At 35.6% G+C, this 23,501-nt stretch overlaps 2 protein-coding genes and 1 long non-coding RNA gene across 3 annotated transcripts in view; 2 read left to right on the top strand and 1 right to left on the bottom strand.

Annotated features, from left to right (window-relative positions):
- Positions 1-18,272, top strand: part of LOC137236642 (uncharacterized) — a 46,240-nt gene extending 27,968 nt beyond the window's left edge. Inside the window, exons 2-3 of the long non-coding RNA XR_010948534.1 lie at positions 17,940-18,135; positions 18,189-18,272. This is a non-coding gene — a long non-coding RNA (uncharacterized lncRNA). The remainder of the gene's footprint in view (positions 1-17,939; positions 18,136-18,188) is intronic.
- On the bottom strand, positions 8,675-10,163 carry LOC137236630 (uncharacterized). The gene is made up of 2 exons (XM_067759475.1): positions 8,874-10,163; positions 8,675-8,808 (listed from the first exon to the last, which is right to left on the bottom strand). The coding sequence occupies exon 1, from the start codon at positions 10,034-10,036 to the stop codon at positions 8,879-8,881; it is 1,158 nt and encodes a 385-aa protein (XP_067615576.1). The 5' UTR covers positions 10,037-10,163; the 3' UTR covers positions 8,675-8,808; positions 8,874-8,878.
- Positions 18,273-18,479: 207 nt separating the features above from the next.
- The window catches only part of LOC137236631 (serine protease snake-like), a 31,193-nt gene continuing 26,171 nt past the window's right edge, over positions 18,480-23,501 (top strand). The window contains exons 1-3 of the mRNA XM_067759476.1: positions 18,480-19,565; positions 22,543-22,778; positions 22,860-23,130. Coding sequence (XP_067615577.1) covers positions 22,667-22,778; positions 22,860-23,130 — 383 coding nt within the window. The 5' untranslated portion in view covers positions 18,480-19,565; positions 22,543-22,666. The remainder of the gene's footprint in view (positions 19,566-22,542; positions 22,779-22,859; positions 23,131-23,501) is intronic.

Below are 23,501 nucleotides of genomic sequence, written 5' to 3' on the forward strand. Positions count from 1 at the left end.
GCGCCATCTAATATTGGGCAAACGGAATATATGGTCTCGTGCCTGAGCTCGAAAGAGATATTAGGGCCATAATTGAGCCGGAGGGTTGGTACCTGGGTGCAGAAATGGTAGACCATGCGATACACGTGTATACGGATGGTTCCAAATTAATGGAAGGGGTTGGGTCTGCTGCAGCTTGCGCTCTTTTGTACTCTCTGCTGCTTCATTCGCATATTAATGCTACAGTCTAGACGTTTCGCCTGCTAGAACTGCTGTACACACAGTGCACGGACTTTACCACTTTATTGCTAGATATACCAACTTTTTAGCCCATTTTCATTTTCTACACTTCTACCACCAAAGCCCAAAAATCTACCAACATTTGCCTTTATAAGGAAATTAGGAATGATTCAATTTCGAAGACGAAAAGTTACACCTTTTGGAAAATTTTGATGAAAAAAATATTAATTCTAGTCAAATGACAATGATTGTTCCCTTACTTAAAGCTTTTCCATTTCACAAGACTTCCATGGAAATTCTTATGAACGAATGGCGATCATTAATGTTATATGATAAAAAACTAATAGAAAAGACATTTTCTGACGATATTCTTGAAGGATGGATAAAGTTGAGAACTGAAAAAAGTCTTCTAAAAGGAAATTTGAATGAATAAATGTGCTACTTAGCAATATTACCTCACAGTAGTGCAGCTGTAGAAAAGTAGTTCTCGAGAGGTCGCAAATATTTTCCTGCGATATTTTTATCAGTTTTATATTGTAACGAATTTACTTGCAAATCCTCTTATTTGCCCTTCTGCTAAGTTCGAATCAGTAAACTGTTGAATAAATAACTCCAATATGTAATAATGCAAAATGGCTTTTATTAAAGTACTTCACAATAACACTCAAACTGTGCAACGAATAGCTTGCTTAATAACCACACTGATTGATAGCGTCTTAATCGAAATCTCAAATCAAACTGAATTCCAGCGCCTCTACAATTGCCGCCTTTTATACTCTTTGATTTCAACCTTCGCATCTTCTAGGCGCTTCCAGAATCTACTAGTCCAGCACCTCTCAAACTTCTCAGCTGTAACTACAATTGCACAATTTTATAGTTTTTCTCATTGCATACTTATAGGAGTATCTCAGATATATGCATGTGTTTGTGCATTGACTCTCCGCTGCTCGTATACGTACATGGTACATATGTGTAGACGCAATTATTGTTTCGTTTATGTAGAGACATAATGATTGATCTATGGATGTGAATTCACGTTACTGCTTAGCATCGGCTTAGAGACGATAGAATCGCTCAGTGCTGCTAACATTCGTTACACTGCCCTCCACCTAAGTCTGATCGTCCCGATTAGACAAATCTCCCGATCTAAATGTTCCAAATGGACCACTTTCATTTTGATTCGTGGTTTACCGATGGTTTGTATGCGGTACACTACATCGTTGATCCGTTTTACAACTTTGTATGAGCCTTCCCAATTACACTGCAATTTCGGGGACAAACCTTTTTTACGTTGTGGGTTGTATAAAAGCACCAAATCTCCTTCCTGAAAACCTTCTGAATTAATTGCTTTATCGTATCTGGCTTTCATCTTGTCACTCATAATCTTTGTTCGTTGCCTTATCAGATCATGTATTTCTCTTAGCTCTTCTTCCAAATCACTAGTGGATTTCTTGACATTTCTAGTCTAAGGTCATTGCCAAAAATTACTTTTGCAGGGGTTTGGCCCGTTGTCTCATGCACTGCTGATCGGTAAGCCATCAAGAATAATGGTATGCGGGTATCCCACTCTTTATGGTATTTGTCTACTACTTTCCTTAAGTGCTCCTCCAATGTTCTATTGAATCGTTCTACCATACCATCAGATTGAGGATGCAATGCAGTTGTCCGTGTTTTTCGAATGCCCAATGATTTACACATTTCCTGGAGCACAGCTGATTCGAAATTCCTGCCTTGGTCAGAATGTAACTCCATTGGTACACCATACCTTGCAACCCAATTGTTTATAAACACTTCTGCTACCGTTTCCACTTTTTGATTTGGAATTGGGTATACCTCTGGCCATTTGCTGAAATAATCCATAACTACCAGTACATATTTGTTTCCGCCGTTGCTAGTAGGAAATGGACCGATGACATCCATAGCGATCCTTTCAAATGGCGCACCTGATTTATATTGCTTCATCTGGCCATGACTTCGGGTTCTGGGCCCTTTCGCTCTGCTGCAAACCTCGCAGTTCGCAATCCACTCAGTGACCAACTGACGGCAACCAACCCAATAGAATCTCTGTTTAATCTTCTCGAGCGTCTTCGTGATTCCAAGATGACCTCCGCTTGGACCATTATGCAGCTCGCTGAGCACGTCAGGAATCCTCTTTCTGGGAACAACTATCAGTTTCTTCTTGCATTTACCATCCTCACTCTCCCATACTCGCTTCCATAACGTCTCTCGACAGCGGCCATCAATGCTTCATAACCATCTTATGCAGGGTCCCTGTTCCATCCCACAATATCGCAACGTCTCTCACACTGTTATTACGAGAATCGGTGTTGCCTATCGTAGCCGTGCCTGAAGTTCAAGTTTAACGCCGCTTGTATTCAATTCACGGCTCTGCAACTCCTTCTTCAGTTGCTGGATCTTCAATTCACCGAACTTTGCCATGTCCTTGTTGTCCTCTGGAATTTATTCAACAATTCCTCTTCTGACACCAATTGTAACGAATTTACTTGCAAATCCTCTTATTTGCCCTTCTGATAAGTTCGAATCACTAAACTGTTGAATAAATAACTCTAATATGTAATAATGCAAAATGGCTTTTATTAAAGTACTTCACAATAACACTCAAACTGTGTAACGAATAGCTTGCTTAATAACCACACTGATTGATAGCTCAATGAAACTCTACTATTCAAAATAATACTGCTATTGCTCGCTAGATAGCGTCTTAATCGAAATCTCAAATCAAACTGAATTCCAACGCCTCTACAATTGCCGCCTTTTATACTCTATGATTTCCACCTTCGCATCTTCTAGGCGCTTCCAGAATCTACTAGTCCAGCAGCTCTCAAACTTCTCAGCTGTAACTACAATTGCACAATTTTATAGTTTTTCTCATTGCATACTTATGGGAGTATCTCAGATATATGCATGTTTTTGTGCATTGACTCTCCGCTGCTCGTATACGTACATGGTACATATGTGTAGACGCAATTATTGTTTCGTTTATGTAGATACATAATGATTGATCTATGGATGTGAATTCACGTCACTGCTTAGCATCGGCTTAGAGACGATAGAATCGCTCAGTGCTGCTAACATTCGTTTTTCAATAAATTCGTTACAATATGAATAATTTTGAACGAAAATAAAAAAAGTTTTAAGTAAACGAAAACATGCCAAAGTCGGTTATTTTGTAGCAGAAAAATACTGGTACATTGGAAAATTGTTGTTGAAATGTGACGTATCGATAAAGTTTACTCAGTATTTCAAGCTCAAAATACAGGAAAAAAGTAAATATAAACTTATGCCTATAGCTACGTATATAAAAATTTACATGAATTTTTTTGTTTTCTTTACACAGTTTTTTAAAGGGTTATTTCCGTGAAATGTGCTTTATTTGGTTTACATTTATTTACATGAATTGTTTTGTACAAATATAAAATGTAGCTATTGTTTTCTTAAAAAAAAAATCTACGAACTTATACCACTATTTATTTTCGTCAACCATCATTCTCTTTTAAAAGGTCCGTGCACTGGTATATGTATTTGATGTGGAAGCTTGCATTTGAGAACATGGTTGCCACTTCAGTCCATTTGGAGCAAAAATTGTCCCTTCCAACACGCAAATCACACACAGAGGATTGCGCATTGCGCATGTAAACAAAAGATCAGCTGTTTTTTATCGGAAATTCTTACGTCATTTTCCTTTAGCTCTTGTTTTTTTCTCTCTTTCTTTCAGTCGCTCAAGAAGTCAACTATGACGTAGATGCGCAGAACTAAGCAATTTTGAACTCGTGAATGCTCAGCCTTCTGTGTGTGATTTGTGCTTCCAACCCTATATGGTCCGCTGGTCCCTTTTTCTCAATTTTGGTCCTTTTATTTCTTTTTCACTGAAACAAAAATTCAAAATACTGCTAAAAGATTTGCCGTAAATTTATTACCCACATATAATTTTCAATTTACTTCAATGGAATTATTACCACGAAAATTGCTCTGTCAATAAAATGTAGCAGTACAATGACATTTCATCTGGGAGATAATTTAGGACAGGCATTAAAAAGGAAGTGTTGAATGTTCGGGCAAACACATTGTCATTAATTTTTGATCAAACAACGGACTTACCAGAAAAATACTTGTTAGATATTTCGATTGGTATTCAATTATTATACAGTTGAAACATTTAAGACGCTTCATTTTTAGTCTGAGTTCAAAACTCACACTTACTGAATCTAGGCTCTGGTATGAAGTTTAAAGTGGTAGGGAAAATGTAAGCATCTATAAAAAAGCATTAACACAATTGCTTAGTTCCATTTACAAATTCTTGAGTTTCCGCAACGCAAATTTTTCAACCGTTCTTTACTAAAACCTAACTGCGCTATACATTTTATATTATTGCAATCAAACAAAATTCGGTTCACAATGTTTGATTGGTGAAAGATATAGTCTTATCCTAGAAATTTGAAAATGTTATACCTAAAGGTACACTTTATTTTTGTTTGTGCAGTTTGAACTAAAGCCAAGTGTCTCCTTTATTAAAATTTTATACAGGAAACCACTGAAACATCCTACAATTTTTGTTTTTTACAACAAATACGATACTCTAGTATTTTGCCGAATTGTTTGTATACCAGTAAAATAAAACTAAAATTTGGTCCTTTTTTTGAGGTCTGTCCTTTTTTCGATGAATTTTCGTCCCAAATGAAAACATGGTGTGGCAACCGTGTTTGAGAATGCATGTAACAAAGTTGCATTTTTCAGAACTAATTTTTTTAAATAATGAAATAGTAGTATGCAAGCGACTGCCATAGTAGTAGATTGTGATGGAACGATATTTTACTATCGGTATTGCCGCGAATGAATGTGATTGGCGATTTTCCTTCAGCATGAAATTCTAATACTAACAGTGATAGCGGCGATGCAATCAACAATAATGAAATATCGTTCATCACTACTAGCTATCCAAATATATCAGTGATTGGCGTTATTTCTTCAGAAGTGATATTTCTTCATGAAACGATATTTCTTCACTCGGTTGTGTTTACTTTTAGCTAGTTTGCTCTTTCAGGCGACGTTATTTTGATTTGATATTTTTAAAAACGACGTTTTGATCTGGTTGGCTGCGAAAATTTGGTTGTATTAATTTATTAAAAATCCGTTTTAATACCGAGTGAAAGATGAGAGCAAATTATAGTAAAAAAAGAAGTGAAATGTGGCAGTTTTATGAGCCCATAAATAAAGCACATGCAAAGCCCGATGATAATTGTAAAAGTCCCCGTTCATATACATATTTCATGAAGTGTATAAGAGAGGTTAAATGACTGAATTTTTTTGTTTTTAATTACAAATGACGCCAAATAGGACAGGGTCTTTAGACTTGGCCTAATATTTGTTGCCTGTGTAATTCCTAAGTTAATACTTCTATGCAGTAGCCGTTAGCAGTTTTATAAAATTTGTATTTTTGATGGAAAAATAAAAGAATTATAGAAACATATATAACTCGTATTATTGTAAACAGACTAACTCAAAATTTAGGTTTTTTGGGAGAATGGAATTCAAGTTTTGTCATATTATATGGTTGAATTCTCCGGCTAATTTCTGGGGCACTGAAGTGGGTGGCTAATTTTCTGTCAAAGAATATTTTTATAATAGTTTGAAGAATTTGATATATTTTTGCTCTGCATTTTTCATTAAAAATTAATACACTTTACTGTAAAAACACTATGCAGCCAAATACAAATTTCAGAATAAATTCATACGGAGTATTTCTGAATACATCGGTGTAGTATAAAAATAATAGTAATAAACCATGTTTTTATGGTGTTACATACACAGATTTATTTAGGGTTGATTCACCTTATATTTCAAAAGCAAAGCATTTTCAATTAGCAAAATTTATAACACAAAGATGCATAGACATCTATTTCCGCTAGTTTAATCTCATTGAGTGTAATACGAGACTGAACATTATTGTCGTCAGCAGGTTAATAATATTGTAACATAAAATCTCAGAAAATTAGAATTTCACATTACATCAGTTTACAATAAAAGGTACATATTTTTTTCTTTTTATTCCAATTTTGGTTCATATATTCTGTATACTAAACTAAATGCAGTGAAATAGGCAGTCGAATGACATATAATGAAGGAATGGTGTTCGGAGTTTTTTCAAAGTTATAAAAAAAATTATAAAAGCTTTCATATAAATAAAAATATTGTTTTAATAACAACAAAAACGCCTTATATATTCTATATACATAAATTCGTAAGGAGTATCTCACTTGAAAATTTGAGCTAAATAACCTTAAGTCTTTTTTTTTTTTGAAACTGAGTCGAGAACTGTGCGTTTGAATGTGCGATTTTTCACCGATCAGTTGTTAGTTGCGCTACTTGGTAAGATTTACAATGGTCTACAAAGCTATGCCTCGTGTGTATCTTGCCTAAGTTTAACTTTGTACGAGATCCAACGTTTTTAATTAATAATAAATAACACGTAAAGCAACTACGCTTAAGGTGACTTACGTCGGTTTGGCACTTGCGTTGCGTCTACATCTGACGCGCTTTAATTGCTTCAATCCATCAGCAACGCAACGGCAACGTCGAAGCAACACACAAATCATTAAAAACTTACGTTCTTCTTGAAGTTTCTTGCATTGTGGAGAAAAACCGAGTTTCTATCGCCGTTCAACTAAATAAAAACATAATTTTGTATTCATGTCGATTTTTTGATCGATCTGTAGAGATGGCGAAACATATGCTACTGGAATGCGACGCAATCTGATGAGGGCACAACAGACCAACGGTCGCAGTGCAATCCTCAATAAATTTCGATCTATCTGTTGCAGGGAAACTTGGAACGTGCAAAGTGCCACTTTATTTGAAAATCACTGAACGATTTCATTCAAATAAATTGTTTGTGAAGATGGTGAAAACGGCCCCTGGAATTGTTACGTTATATAGCGAGAAGGTTAAGATATAATGCACAGGTATGCTTCCATGCATATAATCATTTTTATTATATAAAAGTAGTATGTCATTGAGATTTTAGTTCTGCTATTTTTAATACAAAGTTATTTTTTAACATAAAGTAAGAAGTAAAAAACATGATTAATGAATACATTTATACGTGTTTCATTTATTTTCATTGAGGAGTAAATTGTAAAAATTAAAATCATGTTATTATAAAGTATATGTGAAGCCCCAAAGATAAAATGAGTAATAGGATGAACATTGGTTTATATATTACATTTTTAAAATGAAAATATCCTGCTAAAAAAGTAATAGAATGAACATTGGTTTGTATATTACATTTTTAATTTGAAAATCTCCCGCTAAAAAGGTAATAGAATGAACATTGGTTTATATATTACACTTTTAAATTGAAAATCTCCCGCTAAAAAGGTAATATAATGAACATTGGTTGGTATATTACATTTTTAAATTGAAAATCTCCTGCTAAAAAGGTAATAGAATTACCATTGGTTTGTATGTTACATTTTTAAATTGAAAATCCCCTGCTAAAAAGGTAATAAAATGAACATTGGTTTGTATATTGCATTTTTAATTTAAAGATATCCTGCTAAAAAGGTAATCGAATGAACAATCGAGAATCTCCTGCTAAAAAGGAGGAAAACCTAACTACATATTTTCATTTTCGTACTTAACTACACTCCCTTTTGTGATTCAGGATTTTGGGCAAATTTAAAAAAAACTCCGAACATCATTCCTTCATTATACTTCATTCGAGTGCCTTTTTCACGGCCTTCGAGTGCCTTCCAGTCTATTCGCAACATAACCTCAATTTAAGCTGCCAAACTATATAGTAAACAATGATCTCTCGATCTGCTATTCATAAAAATACGTGCATTTTCCTCATCATGGCATCTGTTTGAAAACGTTCATTGTGGCTCAGCCATTAATGTACACATGTGACTATTAGCATATCGAGCCCTTCCCGCAATTTAAGTGTAACCAACAAAAATACAGATATTAGTTTTTTGCTGAAAACCGATAGTTTTGCATGATTTGAATCATCTTACAAATTTTTATGATAGAGAATAGTACCGTTATCAAGCTAAATCAAAAAGAAATTTTAGCGTAAGTGAATTTTAAGGTTTGTTTACTTTTTTTGTGACCGCAAATTGCTACTTACCTCAAAAGTGCTTCTCTGTGGTATCTTACGAGTAATGTTTATTTTCACTTTTATCGTATATATTTATATTGTTCGCAAAAGCACTTGTTGCAATTATACTATATATGCATGATTTAGGTAACCATTTTGCAAAAAGAAAAAAATATGGCTGAAAACGAAAATATATACATATTTTAGTTTGATACAAATCATTTCTGCTTAAGTTCGTGAAATCCAATAAAATTGTTTTATTATTTTAATTTGGAGCTTTTACAAAATAAGGTGATTAATTATTTTATATTATCTTATGAATTTTTTGGCGACCTTTTATCTTTAAATATGTATATATAGCTGGCTTTAGGTCCGTGTTTTATAATTGAAAAATTAAAAAATACCCTTTGATTCTTCTTTTAAATCGATATATTTCGATTGCTCAACGGCAATCATCTTCAGGATTGTAGCAACTAACAAAAATAATAAACATAACAATAAACAAATTTTGCATTTTACATTTCACATAAATACATACTTTTATTAACACGTCTGCTTTGTCCGACGTGGAGTATGGTACTGTTTTTTAGTGAGCAGGTGTTTGTAGATATGTGCGCTGTGATCTACGTCGCTCTTATAGTTCAGTCGTGTGTTAGTCGGAATATTAATAATGTGTAACATTTCTAGTGTGAAGCGTTTGTTATAGTGTTGTTCCTGTTGCAGTATTTTAGTCTCATCAAAGTTTGGTGTGTGGCCGCTGTCTGCACAGTGGGCCATGAGTGCTGTTTTTTGATTATTAACTTGATGGCAAAATTTAAAATCAGACTTATGCTGTGAAATTCTCGTTTTGAGTTTGGACTTTGTAGTACCTATATATATATTATTGCACGTTTCATCGCTATTGCCTTTACATGGTATCTTGTAAACTACATTATTTTTTTCCATTATTGGTATTTTCGATTTTGTTTTGTTAAATATGTTTTTTAAAGTGTTCGTAGGTTTATGCGCAATTTTTGTAGTTTCTTTATCATAGCAGTCAGATTTTGCTAAACGTTCTGATAGCTGCGGTACATAAGCCACCGACTTGAAAATAATGGGTTTATCGGGAGTTTTTGGTCTATTTAAATTTTTGGTTTTTCTTAATAAAGTTTTTATGGTTTTTTTCGGAAAATCATTGTTTCTTAGTAATGTGAAAATTTCTTTTTTAACTTCTTTGTGGTATACTTCATCTGAAGTCTGCAACATTTTCCGTATACAGCTCTTTGCTGTATTCATAATCATTGTTTTCGGATGTTTTGAATTAAAGTTTATAATTCGTCCTGATGCTGTAGGCTTTTGATACCACTTTAGTTTTAATTGATTTCCTCGTCTGTTTATTATGGAGTCCAGGTATGGTAATTCCTCGTCGTTCTCTAGTTCTATACTAAATTTTATATTTTTGTCAAAAGTGTTTAGTGTGTCAAGTGTGTTTTGTATTTCATTTTCTTTTATTATCGCGAATAGGTCGTCGACGTATTTGGTAAGTATTCTTGGTTTATGTCGCAACTTCAGCATAGTATCATCTAATAATTTTTCCATAACTATATCCGCTATTATTGGGGATGTGGGTGCACCCATCGGCATTCCTTTTAGTTGCGTATAGATAGTATCATTGAATTTGAAATATCTGCTCTCTTGAATGCAGAATTTAATTATTTCCATGAACAGCGTTTTTGGTATCTTTGTGTATTCTTTAATTGTATTCCATTTCTCTTGTATTATTTCAAGTGCCAATTGTATCGGGATGCTAGGGAAAAGCGAAACTACATCAAAGGAAATAAGCTTTTCATCTTCGTATATTGCATATACATATTGCAACGATTAAATCAACAAAGAGAACAATTAACCAACAAATTAAAAATACAATTGAGTGAAAAAGATTTCAAAGAATTACTGGATAGCGAGAGTAATGTCGCTAATAAAACTACAACAACTTTAAAGAAACGTCAAGAGATGAAATATGAGAAAATTAGAGCGAAACGAAATGAAGTATTCACCAACAACACCAAGCATAAAGAGTGGTTTGTAAACAAAACCAAATTGGAATTCCCGCCAGATATTCAAGCATTGCTAGCAAAGGGGCCGAAGTTCGGACTACCTGTAGATAACAAGAATTTCCCTCTCTTTAAATATATAGCAGACGGCGAAGATTTGGTACAAAGCATAAAAAGCAAAGATCAACAGGAGGAAGCTCGCACAAAACTCTCTTTGTTAATATCAAATCATGCAACAACAAACAAACATTGTACAATAGACAATGCAATTTTAGATACAGTGGAGCAAACTAAGAAATTCCTGAACGAAAATAAAAACATTAGAATTTTAACATCCGACAAAGGGAATAAAACGGTGGCAATGGAAATTGAAGAGTATAATAAGAAAATGGAAGATATATTAATGGATCTAACAACATATAGAGTTCAGAGACGGGATCCAACATCACGTTTACAAAACAAGAATAATGCTCTAGTAGAAAAACTTTTTAACATGGAAATAATCACAAAGATGGAGAGAAAAAGAATGATAACAACCACCGCACAGCCACCCAGAATCTACGGCCTCCCGAAGATTCATAAGGAAGGAACTCCATTCAGGCCAATATGCTCAGCAATTGGGTCACCTTCTTACACACTGTCCAAATATATGGCAGACATTTTAAAAAACGTAACGGCGAGTTCTACGTACAATATTAAAAACACAATTGAGTTTAAAGAAAGTAGTAAACAATACATACATATACGAAGATGAAAAGCTTATTTCCTTTGATGTAGTTTCGCTTTTCCCTAGCATCCCGATACAATTGGCACTTGAAATAATACAAGAGAAATGGAATACAATTAAAGAATACACAAAGATACCAAAAACGCTGTTCATGGAAATAATTAAATTCTACATTCAAGAGAGCAGATATTTCAAATTCAATGATACTATCTATACGCAACTAAAAGGAATGCCGATGGGTGCACCCACATCCCCAATAATAGCGGATATAGTTATGGAAAAATTATTAAATGATACTATGCTGAAGTTGCGACATAAACCAAGAATACTTACCAAATACGTCGACGACCTATTCGCGATAATAAAAGAAAATGAAATACAAAACACACTTGACACACTAAACACTTTTGACAAAAATATAAAATTTAGTATAGAACTAGAGAACGACGAGGAATTACCATACCTGGACTCCATAATAAACAGACGAGGAAATCAATTAAAACTAAAGTGGTATCAAAAGCCTACAGCATCAGGACGAATTATAAACTTTAATTCAAAACATCCGAAAACAATGATTATGAATACAGCAAAGAGCTGTATACGGAAAATGTTGCAGACTTCAGATGAAGTATACCACAAAGAAGTTAAAAAAGAAATTTTCACATTACTAAGAAACAATGATTTTCCGAAAAAAACCATAAAAACTTTATTAAGAAAAACCAAAAATTTAAATAGACCAAAAACTCCCGATAAACCCATTATTTTCAAGTCGGTGGCTTATGTACCGCAGCTATCAGAACGTTTAGCAAAATCTGACTGCTATGATAAAGAAACTACAAAAATTGCGCATAAACCTACGAACACTTTAAAAAACATATTTAACAAAACAAAATCGAAAATACCAATAATGGAAAAAAATAATGTAGTTTACAAGATACCATGTAAAGGCAATAGCGATGAAACGTGCAATAATATATATATAGGTACTACAAAGTCCAAACTCAAAACGAGAATTTCACAGCATAAGTCTGATTTTAAATTTTGCCATCAAGTTAATAATCAAAAAACAGCACTCATGGCCCACTGTGCAGACAGCGGCCACACACCAAACTTTGATGAGACTAAAATACTGCAACAGGAACAACACTATAACAAACGCTTCACACTAGAAATGTTACACATTATTAATATTCCGACTAACACACGACTGAACTATAAGAGCGACGTAGATCACAGCGCACATATCTACAAACACCTGCTCACTAAAAAACAGTACCATACTCCACGTCGGACAAAGCAGACGTGTTAATAAAAGTATGTATTTATGTGAAATGTAAAATGCAAAATTTGTTTATTGTTATGTTTATTATTTTTGTTAGTTGCTACAATCCTGAAGATGATTGCCGTTGAGCAATCGAAATATATCGATTTAAAAGAAGAATCAAAGGGTATTTTTTAATTTTTCAATTATAAAACACGGACCTAAAGCTAGCTATATATACATATTTTATATTATCTTTAAAATAAAATAACAAAACTGTGTTTTTATACCAATGAACGATCAAGAATAACTCACCGGTGCCATGTAGCGGTACTGAGTCTGAAAAGACATATTCTGGGAAATTTGAAAACGAGATATGCATTGGAAGAAGAGGGTACAAGAAGAAACGAAAACTTCCTAAAAGACTTCGGGGTAAAAAACGAAAGCTGTATGAAGTTAAACCAAATCCCTGCGTAGGTAAAAACTGTGGAAACAAGTGTTGTGAAACGCTTAGTGAGCAAGATCGGTTGGTGCTAAATGAACACTTTTGGGGCTTAGGCAACAAGATACGACAAAGAGATTGGCTTCTATCGTGCATGACCCGGAAATGAGTTCAAAGGAGAACATCAGATAGCCTTAAAAAACAGTGGAGCTTTGCATATTTCATTACCTATAACGAAAAGGGTTTTAAGGTTTGTCAGCAGTTTTTACTGAAAACACTTAATATTTCCCAAAACACGTTAATATGTGTTAGAAAAAAACATAACTCTTCAAATACCTCTTGCCTGACCAAAAAAAGACCTGCTCCCCATAATAAGTCTGACGAAATAAATGTCGCTCTTTTGAAATCATTCATTGAACACCTACCAGCAGTTCTTTCCCGCTATTGTAGGAACAAAAGTACTAAGTTATATCATCCACAGTACTTTCGAAACGTGCAAACTTTGTATAGGTATTAAACGCAGCACTTGATAAATACTAATCAGAAGCAAGTTAAGTTATCCCTAAGAATTTTTCGTACCATTTTAAAAAATGAATACTATATAGGCTTCCATTTGCCAAAAAAGGACAAGTGCATTATTTGTGAAAAGAATAAGAATTCGTACAGAGAAGCACAAAACCTTTTACAACAAACTGAGGAACATAAAAGGCACATACGGGACAGAGATAAATAAAAAGAAATTTTCTTAGAGGACCAAAGAAAAAGCAAAGAGAATGGGACGTATGTCTGCGCTAGCTTCGACCTTCAGGAAGTATTGAATACACCAGACGGAGAAAGCGTAAACCTTTTCTATTCAAGGAAATATGTTTTTTATAATGAAAGCATTTACGAAAATGGCACAAGAAACGGTTATTTCCAGTGCAATTTTCCAATACTTAAATATCGTAGATGAAAGAGGGACTCATTCTGATATAAGTCTATATTGTGATAGTTGTGTTGGGCAGAACAGGAACAGAGCTATGAAAGCAATGATAATATACATATTTCTTAGAGAAGGCTGCTAACATAAAACACATTAAATAAACGTACCTGTTGCCTGGGCATACCATGATGCCCGTGGTCTCTATATATAGCACTATTGAGTCTTTTATTCGCGATAGAAATGTTTGGGCTCCAAGTGAATGGTATACAATTATTTCGAACGCAAGAACTATACCAGAAAATAATACAAGCATTTCAATTCATAATTCGGATTTTTAAGATTGGAAAACCTTTTCTCAAGCTTTGCTTCCAGCTTCAGTTAAACTACACTATGGTTATTTTGACGTAGCGAAAAAAAGGTATACGATCTCAGTACAATTGTGCGGTCAAGACGAACTTCTCTCATTCTTAGTAAGGGTGCTGTTACCTTGTATGATCACTTCTTACACATTTCATCTTCAAAATATAACGACCCAAAAGCTCTTTGCGAAAAGAATATCATACCAAAACAATTTCACTATGAATATATTAGCTTATCCCATACTGGAAAGATAATAGATACATTGCCTGAGGCAGACGAAGATGACTGAATTATTTTGTTTACAACAATACTGTTTAATATATTGTGTTCAAATTTGGAATTGTATAAGTTTCCTTTAATTTCAAATGTATGTACTAAGAAATTACAATAAATACGCCTTTAATGAGCCCCTATGTAATCTGAAAAATATAATTGAATAATTTAAAATTTAAGGTAATTGTTTAAGCGACTTAAACTATGACTTTTTTTCTTTCGTTTTTTTCATTAGCCATTGAGTGTGCTTGTAATTCTCAACTTGTTAGTGAATTATTCTAAAGATATAGTTTTAGTTTTTAATTTAAAATTGAGGTTCTTCGAGCAGAAGATGGGGTGCCAATATCTCAGAGCCCAGTGCTCGCCCCCATATCACATTTTTTAAGGGTTCTTCAAATAGAAGATGAGGTGGCTCATTAGAGCGAAACCTCAGAGCCCCCAATGCTCGCCCCCAATGAATAAATACAAGAGCTTCTTCAAATAGAAGATGAGGTGGCTCATTAGAGCGAAACCTCAGAGCCCCCAGTGCTCGCCCCCAATGAATAAATACAAGAGGTTCTTCAAATAGAAGATGAGGTGGCTCATTAGAGCGAAACCTCAGAGCCCCCAGTGCTCGCCCCCAATGAATAAATACAAGGGGTTTTTCAAAGCAAAACAAGGTGGCTCATCCCGCAGCCAATATCTTGGAGCCCCCAGTGCTCGCCCCCAATGAATAAATACAAGGTGTAATAGGGGTTTTTCAAAGCAAAACAAGGTGGCTCATCCCGAAGCCAATACCTTGGAGCCCCCAGTGCTCGCCCCCAATGAATAAATACATGGTGTAACAGGTACATAGTGACCTCTCTCTAAATAAATTTAAAAATAACAAACAAATTCATTAAAATAAAGATATCATAAATAAGGTGTACCGATGCTTTGCATCGTCCCGTATTTTAAATACACCATAAACAAGGTAAAATAACATACAGTCCATTAAAATAATAATTTATAAAATAAAAAAAGATAATAAATTTAAAAAATGCTTGCTTGCAGTGTGCTTTGAACCCGCAACCCCAAACGTGTGAGTCGGGTACGTCATCCACTGTGCCACGACTCATACGCCTACAAGCACATCAAATTACTCCCTTATAACTCACACTAAACTGCTCGCCCTCAACTACCCCACGCTTAGCTATGGTCCTTCGAGCCGGATGACCGGCTCCTATGGAATTACAACTAGACGACTAAGCCGTCTAGGGGGGGAGCATGTTTAAGCGACTTAAGCTATGACTTTTTTTCTTTCGTTTGTTTCATTAGCCATTTAGTGTGCTTGTAATTCTCAACTTGTTAGTGAAATATTCTAAAGATATAGTTTTAGTTTTTAATTTAAAATTGAGGTTCTTCGAGCAGAAGATGGGGTGCCAATACCTCAGAGCCCAGTGCTCGCCTCCATATCACATTTTTTAAGGGTTCTTCAAATAGAAGATGAGGTGGCTCATTAGAGCGAAACCTCAGAGCCCCCAGTGCTCGCCCCCAATGAATAAATACAAGAGGTTCTTCAAATAGAAGATGAGGTGGCTCATTAGAGCGAAACCTCAGAGCCCCCAGTGCTCGCCCCAATGAATAAATACAAGGGGTTTTTCAAAGCAAAACAAGGTGGCTCATCCCTCAGCCAATATCTTGGAGCCCCCAGTGCTCGCCCCTAATGAATAAAAACAAGGTGTAATAGGGTTTTTCAAAGCAAAACAAGGTGGCTCATTCCGCAGCCAATACTTTGGAGCCCCCAGTGCTCGCCCCCAATGAATAAATACATGGTGTAACAGGTACATAGTGACCTCTCTCTAAATAAATTTAAAAATAACAAACAAATGCATTAAAATAAAGATATCATAAATAAGGTGTACCGATGCTTTACATCGTCCCGTATTTTAAATACACCATAAACAAAGTAAAATAACATACAGTCCATTAAAATAATAATTTATAAAATAAAAAAAGATAATAAATTTAAAAATTGCTTGCTTGCAGTGGGCTTTGAACCCGCAACCCCAAACGTGTGAGTCGGGTACGTCATCCACTGTGCCACGACTCATAGGCCTACAAGCACATCAAATTACTCCCTTATAACTCACACTAAACTGCTCGCCCTCAACTGCCCCACGCTTAGCTAGTAATCAACAAAATAGTGCTTGGAAAGTGAGCCAACATGACAGCAAAAAAACGTAAGTACAGATAACAGGACATTCGGTACAGTGTGGTCAAAAGCCGAAGTCTTAATTTTCATGACGGTAGCTATTTTTTGTCAGAAGATAATTACAAAAAACCTTCTACTGTAAAATTTACCTTTTGTTGGTTACACTTATAAGAGCGATACGCAGATCACAAGAAAGTAAAAATTCCTTATAAAAAACGCATCAAGAAATACTCAAGAAAATTCCTTGTGGTAAATTTTCTTGAGGTAGTACGCAGTTTACAAGAAATTTTGTACGCTACTTTACTACTAGTTTTCCTTTAAATTTGCATACGGAAACACTGGTTTCGCAAGAAATATGTCAAGTGCCATATATTTCTTGAAGAAAAAAGGTAAACAGACCATAGTGTATAAGTACAAGTGTGTTGACTACTTTCTGACAGGCACTCGCTTAAGTGAGCATAACGGGAAAATCTGGGTTGCCATTGCTGTGTCTGTTGAAAGCGGTCAATTAGGGTTCTGTGCAGAGACGTAAAATATTGAAACAGGGTTTATGTAGTCACAAAAGTGTTGCTCCTGTTCCACAGCATTTTAACAAGGGACAACGTAGAGTTTTTCAAATTATTGTGAAAAAACTTTTTAATTTGAATTTCTATACCTAAGTTCACTATATTTGTGTAACACAAGAATCTGGAGGTCAATTCCTTAACTATGAAAAACTGAAAAATGTACACTTATTGAAAACTCATTTGCACACACAATTTACACTTTGAATTTAGTTGTGTTTTTATGCGCAAAATTTTTAAACTGAAAACAAAATTTTCATTTGTCAGAAAAAATTTATAAAAACAGCCTAATGTTAAAAAACCCTATCGAAATACAAACTGGCTTGTTTGTTTTTAATGAACTACGTTGTATTATTCTTGTATTTCGTTAGTTTTTTTTAAATATAGTTCACACATTTACACCAGTACTGAAACCTTATTGGCTCCCTCGAAAAAAATATAGGAGAAAATATAAGAAAAATACATAGAAAATAAAGGAGTTTGATTTGCTTGCACTTACAGCACCATTTTATTTGCAAGAGACTTTCACAGCTACAAAATTTAAGGCGGATTTACACAGATGCTTTGGTTGTGTTGCATTCATTAATTCATCTGTCGGGCGAAGTATCGAAAAATTTATATAAATGCTTTGGTTGCGTGCCTACGCTTTGACAACGCCAGACGAAAAACAATGAAACGCCGTACGTTATCTTTTCTTTGAAGCGACCAAAGCGTTTATATAATTTTGCCCTTATGCATTTGTGTAAACAGCCTTAAAAGTGAAAATTTTCTATGTTACACGTGTGGCATTTTATATTTTGACTCCAATTTAAATAAATTTTGCTTTCCGTATGTTTCCGCATTGTTGCAGGCTATTATATCTGTAAATACTACAAAGTTTTATTAAACTATCAAATGCAACTCAGCTTGAAGTACCCTTGCGTACAAAAAATGCAACTCTAGACCTGAGATTTGCATCAGGTGAGCGAGGCTGTTTGTAGTTTTGACGTTTATCGCTTAGCTGACACACTTGTATAGGTACACTATGAAACAAACTGGAAAAAAAGGTAAGCACGTTTTTTTAATTTTTCTGCAATAAATAATTATTATTTTATTTAAGAAGGGGAAATAACAATAGCTGAAGCACCAAAACGCAAAAATCGTATAGTGAATTTCACGGCGGAGGAGAAACGGGCACTTATAAGGGAAGTGACATTCTTTACATTTACTGGCATATTGCGATGGTACCATTTCGAAAACCGCCACGAATTCATCGTCAGGCAATTTCGTAGTGTTATCAAAGGTTTCACCGAAATTCGAACCGCCTGACGATGAATTCGTGGCGGTTTTCGAAATAGTACCATCGCAATATGCCAGTAAATGTTTCTTTCTTTCTTTCTTTCTTTCTTTTCAGTTTCTCTTAGAAAAACTTAATAATGGAATATTCAATTATTATAAGCCGGTGTTAAGCTCATGAATTCTTAATAATAAGTACAAATTGAACACACCATTAGAATCAAACAAACATAAATATGTAAAACTGAGCACGAGTTTACAAGCTTCTCATTCGCAACGAAAAAGAAACTTTACGAAAACAAATCTACATACACATAAATTAATAGAGGCAGAATGTCTCAGTTGTGTTGTTAGTGTAGAAATAAGATAAACTGAATTAAGAAAGAAGACAAATATAAGCAGGATAGCCTATTGGTTAAGGCAACTGCAGTTTCACCGTGTGATTCGCGGTTCGAATCTCGGTGAAACCTTTGGTAACACTACGAAATTGCCTGACGATGAATTCGTGGCAGTTTTCGAAATGGTACCATTGCAATATGCCAGTAAATGTTTCTTTCTTTTCAGTTTCTCTTAGGAAAACATAATAATGGAATATTCAATTATTATAAGCCGGTGTTAAGCTCATGAATTCTTAATAATAAGTATAAATTGAACACACCATTAGAATCAAACAAACATAAATATGTAAAACTGAGCCCGAGTTTACAAGATTCTCATTCGCAACGAAAAAGAAACTTTACAAAAACAAATCTTCATACACACAAATTAATAGAGGCAGAATGTCTCAGTTGTGTTGTTAGTGTAGAAATAAGATAAACTGAATTAAGAAAGAAGACAAATATAAGCAGGATAGCCTATTGGTTAAGGCAACTGCAGTTTCACCGTGTGATTCGATGTTCGAATCTCGGTGAAACCTTTGATAACACTACGAAATTGCCTGACGATGAATTCGTGGCGGTTTTCGAAATGGTACCATCGCAATATGCCAGTAAATGTTTCTTTCTTTCTTTCTTTTCAGTTTCTCTTAGAAAAACTTAATAATGGAATATTAAATTATTATAAGCCGGTGTTAAGCTCATGAATTCTTAATAATAAGTAAAAATTGAACACAACATTTGAATCAAACAAACGTAGAGATGATCTAATGTTTACATGCGCAATGCGCAATCTTCTTGTGTGATTTGTGATATGAGTAAATGTGGTGAGATGAAATGTTCCTTGTATGCACTATAAATGTTGAAAATTTGCTGGGGTACCCTTCAAAAAACGCGAGTACTCCATAAATAGTGTAAGGAATACTCCTTTAGGAGTATAGGAGTGTTCCAAAACTAATCTGTATTCATACAAAAAATGTGCTCCAATTAACATTGCGATGTCCTAGGAGAGGAGTAGGTGATCCCACTCTCGCTTTGTTTGTGAGTATTCCATAGAGTACATACGTGAGAGTACTTTCCTAAAGTACTTTCACTGCAGTACTCCATGGAGCACCCACAGAGGATCATATGCCAAAGTACTAAAGAGGAATTATGTCGGAAAGAATTATCGGAGTGAATTTAATTTAAAATGAAAGTAAATGAAGAGGGGCAATACAACTTTTATATTTTATACTACGAATATTCTTATGTTATTTAGCATTTGCGTGAATAAAGAAACTAATATTTCTCTATACTATGGTATGTATATATAAAACCAGTGCGCGGTTGCATTTTATCAGAGTTGCCATAGTAAAATTTTATTATCAGTTATTTGTATGCAATATTTTACTTTTGGCAATTCTGTTCGATCGTCATCTTGTCGTGATCACGGTCGTTAAAAAACGAGCAATGATCGGCTGATGGTGGTCCGCAAACGCATTGCAAAGGGTATTGTTAGAGTACTCCAACATGAAGAAAATGGAACACGTAATCCAACAATTTTTGTAGGGTAGGAGTAACACTATTAAGGCTTTACCATTTACTTAGGCAACAATTTATTTTTGAAAAGAAAGCGCTATTAAATTGCGGGAAGGGGTCGATATGTATAAAGATCGCCGGCTATTCATGCAATAAGAGAACAACAGTTGGTGAATCAGTAAACAATAACTGACACCCAAAACCAGCAGGATACTTGTACTCATACACGTACATGCACAAAGACGAACTTTTATTACACTATGCGACATCGAAACGCATCCGGCCTAAACTCCCTGAGCCCAGCGATTTAAACTTAGAGAAAGACTTCCCCGCCCATTCGATCTCGGTGCCGCTGACCAAACCCAGCACTATTCTTTCTGTGATCGAAGTGTAAGTGCTGTCTGCTGGCTCTTCTGAATCATCTCTCAATGGTAAATGTGTATTAAGGGAGTCCTCACTATTACGTGACCATTCCCCGTTCTCTTTCCTTATTAGTCCCTGGGCCATATTTCCCCTTACTAGGACTTTCTTCAACCGCGCTGTTTCGCTGAAGCACTTGCTATCCGCACATAAAGTTTTCCATGAAACTCTCTTCGCCTTGGAAAATTCACGCTTGTAGGTCCTCAACAGATCCCTATATTGTCCGACTGCTTATTCTTCTACTCGAGGGCCACCACTGCGAGGTCCTCAGTAGTGTAATTAGACAGCATACATATTTGAATGCAACTGCTTCCTTAAAATTCGTGCAGTTCGCATCCTTCTTTCCGTTTGGCCGTAGTAAACGCCAAGCCCATAAGCGCTGAGCACAGAAACCTCTCTCCCGATGAGAGGTATGCTTCCTGGATCAGCGCCAGGTCAAACGATCCCACCTTTAAGGCTTTCAAGGTGTTTTGACATCGCCTAGGTGTAGCGTGTTAGAATTATTATCCTTGGGGGTTCTTTTCCGGAGTCACATATAAATTTTTTCTGTACCCAGGGACATTTTACCAAGCAGCGTGTGCAATATAACCTCCGTCTGCTTGTTTATTTGAAAGATGTTGATCTGACCCTCTTCAGTAGGCCGATATACAGTAAGTATCTTCTAATCCTGTGTCGGTACACTGCAATTCAGACTCTGCAGAAGGAGCAACGTATCCTCCGACTTCATTACGCATGGTATCCATACTTTAACTTTTGTGCTTTATCCACCACTTCAAACCGAGCGTTCGTGCTTTGCCTTTGGAGTTTCGGAATAACTTCTTCCAGCCAAGGAAGCTCGTGATGTAGTTGCATATTCACACCATTGAACCAGCCATCTGTCCTACAGCTTTAGGCCTACTTGTCTGGTCTGTGCGACTGCGCTGCCTCGCCGTCCTGTAAATGGGTCCTTTCTGCCCCTTGAAAGCAGGATTGTCGACTTCCGCTGAACGTTGCGTCTTCATTCTTCGTCCACGTACCGGTTGTAGTACAGAAGGTTCCTCGTAGCAAACCTCTTGAACTGCTTTAGATCTACTTCTACAGCTTCGCGGTACTGCGACAGAGCTCTCTTACTTCCTCTGCTTCGTACCTTTCTCCACTATACTTTTCCGTTTGTGTTGGTATGCTCTTCCAACACGGAGCCCATTTATTCTACACTACTTTCGCTCTCCGAGTCCGACGCACCGCTTAATGCGTGTTCGTCTTCCTTGGCTTGAGATAAAGTAGTTCATCTTGGTCGTACGACCACCTGCCCGGCGAGGCAGGCTCAGCGGACCAGTGATAAATTTAGGGAAAGAATCATCCGCCACAGCAGCGTCTTTAATGTGGTAGGGACATCAATACTTCCCGAGGTTGCCCGGTTTCGGGAAGTCTCCGTTGGAATACAACCGAATATATCCCTGGCTGCGTCTCGCCCAATAAGCACGGTGCGCTTGATATCCACTGGGCAAAAATCGCCCAATAGGTACGGTCTGCATAACGCCCTGGATTATAGCCGTCCTCCTATGAGGCGAAACGGCGTTGATACCAACCCTAAACCGATAGTGAGGGTGAGAAACGAGTTGATTCAACTTAACATTTTGCGAATCTCAACACAAAAAAAGAAAAGGAATAAACTGAGTTGTTTTCGTACCTCATCATCCAGGAAAACAATAAAGGGTCTACATTTTTCAACTCCAGTTATGTAAAAAACCATATTGGACCAAATTATGGTCTGCTACGAAATGTGATTAAAAGCAGCTCAATAGATTCCAATAGCTTTGATAACCCTAAAATTGTTGCACAGTGTTATATTTATATTTTTATTTATCTACTCATGTTATCATACAGACATACAGTTAGGCCTCACTTCACTAAATCAAATGGCGGAATAATGTTTGAGAGTAGATTAAACAAACTTTAGCTTTAATACTGACAGTTATTAAAAACACAACAAAGTTAGCAAATTGAGAGTATGACTCGGCGCAGAGACCATTCACCGCTGAAAAGATTCCTCATATTTTTATTACTTCAAAGTAACCGGGAAGTCGTTTGGGGTCAAAATGAAGCCTTTATTGAAATCAAAAGTAAGTAATATTCCCACATGCATCGTTTGCATTAAAGAAATAAATAATTTATACATATATTCACAATTGAAATAATTTAAGAATGTACTGAAGTAAAGCGACAAATATTCGAAGATGTGAAAACATTCAGCGCTTTCATACATGGAGCCGAAGAACAAAGTTTTGTAATTGACAATTGCAAACCACATGCACCACTAATAGTTGGTGGAACTCCAGCAAGCCCCAAAGAATTCTCGCACATAGCACGTTTGGGTCATAGGGAGGAAACGGGGCCGACAGAGTGGTTTTGTGGTGGTACGTTAATCAGCGAAAAATATATTCTCACAGCAGCACATTGCCTCTCATCAAACCGGTAAATATTTTGGAATTTTGTATACCAAGTTGCAGTTAGTGGGGCTTCTTATTACTATTTTTTTACAATTTGGTGGGATTGGGATCTACATGTTTTATGCCGACAAGACAAGCATGGTATAAATATTACAAGGTAAAACCGGTGAGAGCCAAAATTACGTTTAAAAAAATTTAAAAATTCTCACTGCTCTCACATTTTTATTTTTATACTCAGTTGAGCAGAGCTCACAGATTATATTAACTTTGATTGGATAACGGTTGGTTGTACAGGTATAAAGGAATCGAGATATATATAGACTTCCATATATCAAAATCATCAGTATCGAAAAAAAATTCGATTGAGCCATGTCCGTCCGACCGTCCGTCCGTCTG

This window comes from Eurosta solidaginis, chromosome 1, assembly GCF_040869045.1.
Source record: "Eurosta solidaginis isolate ZX-2024a chromosome 1, ASM4086904v1, whole genome shotgun sequence".
Taxonomy (NCBI): Eukaryota; Metazoa; Arthropoda; class Insecta; order Diptera; family Tephritidae; genus Eurosta; species Eurosta solidaginis.

Excerpts from the sequence above, each read along its gene's own strand:
- LOC137236630 (XM_067759475.1), bottom strand. The coding sequence starts at position 10,036 with ATGGAAATAATTAAATTCTGCATTCAAGAGAGCAGATATTTCAAATTC.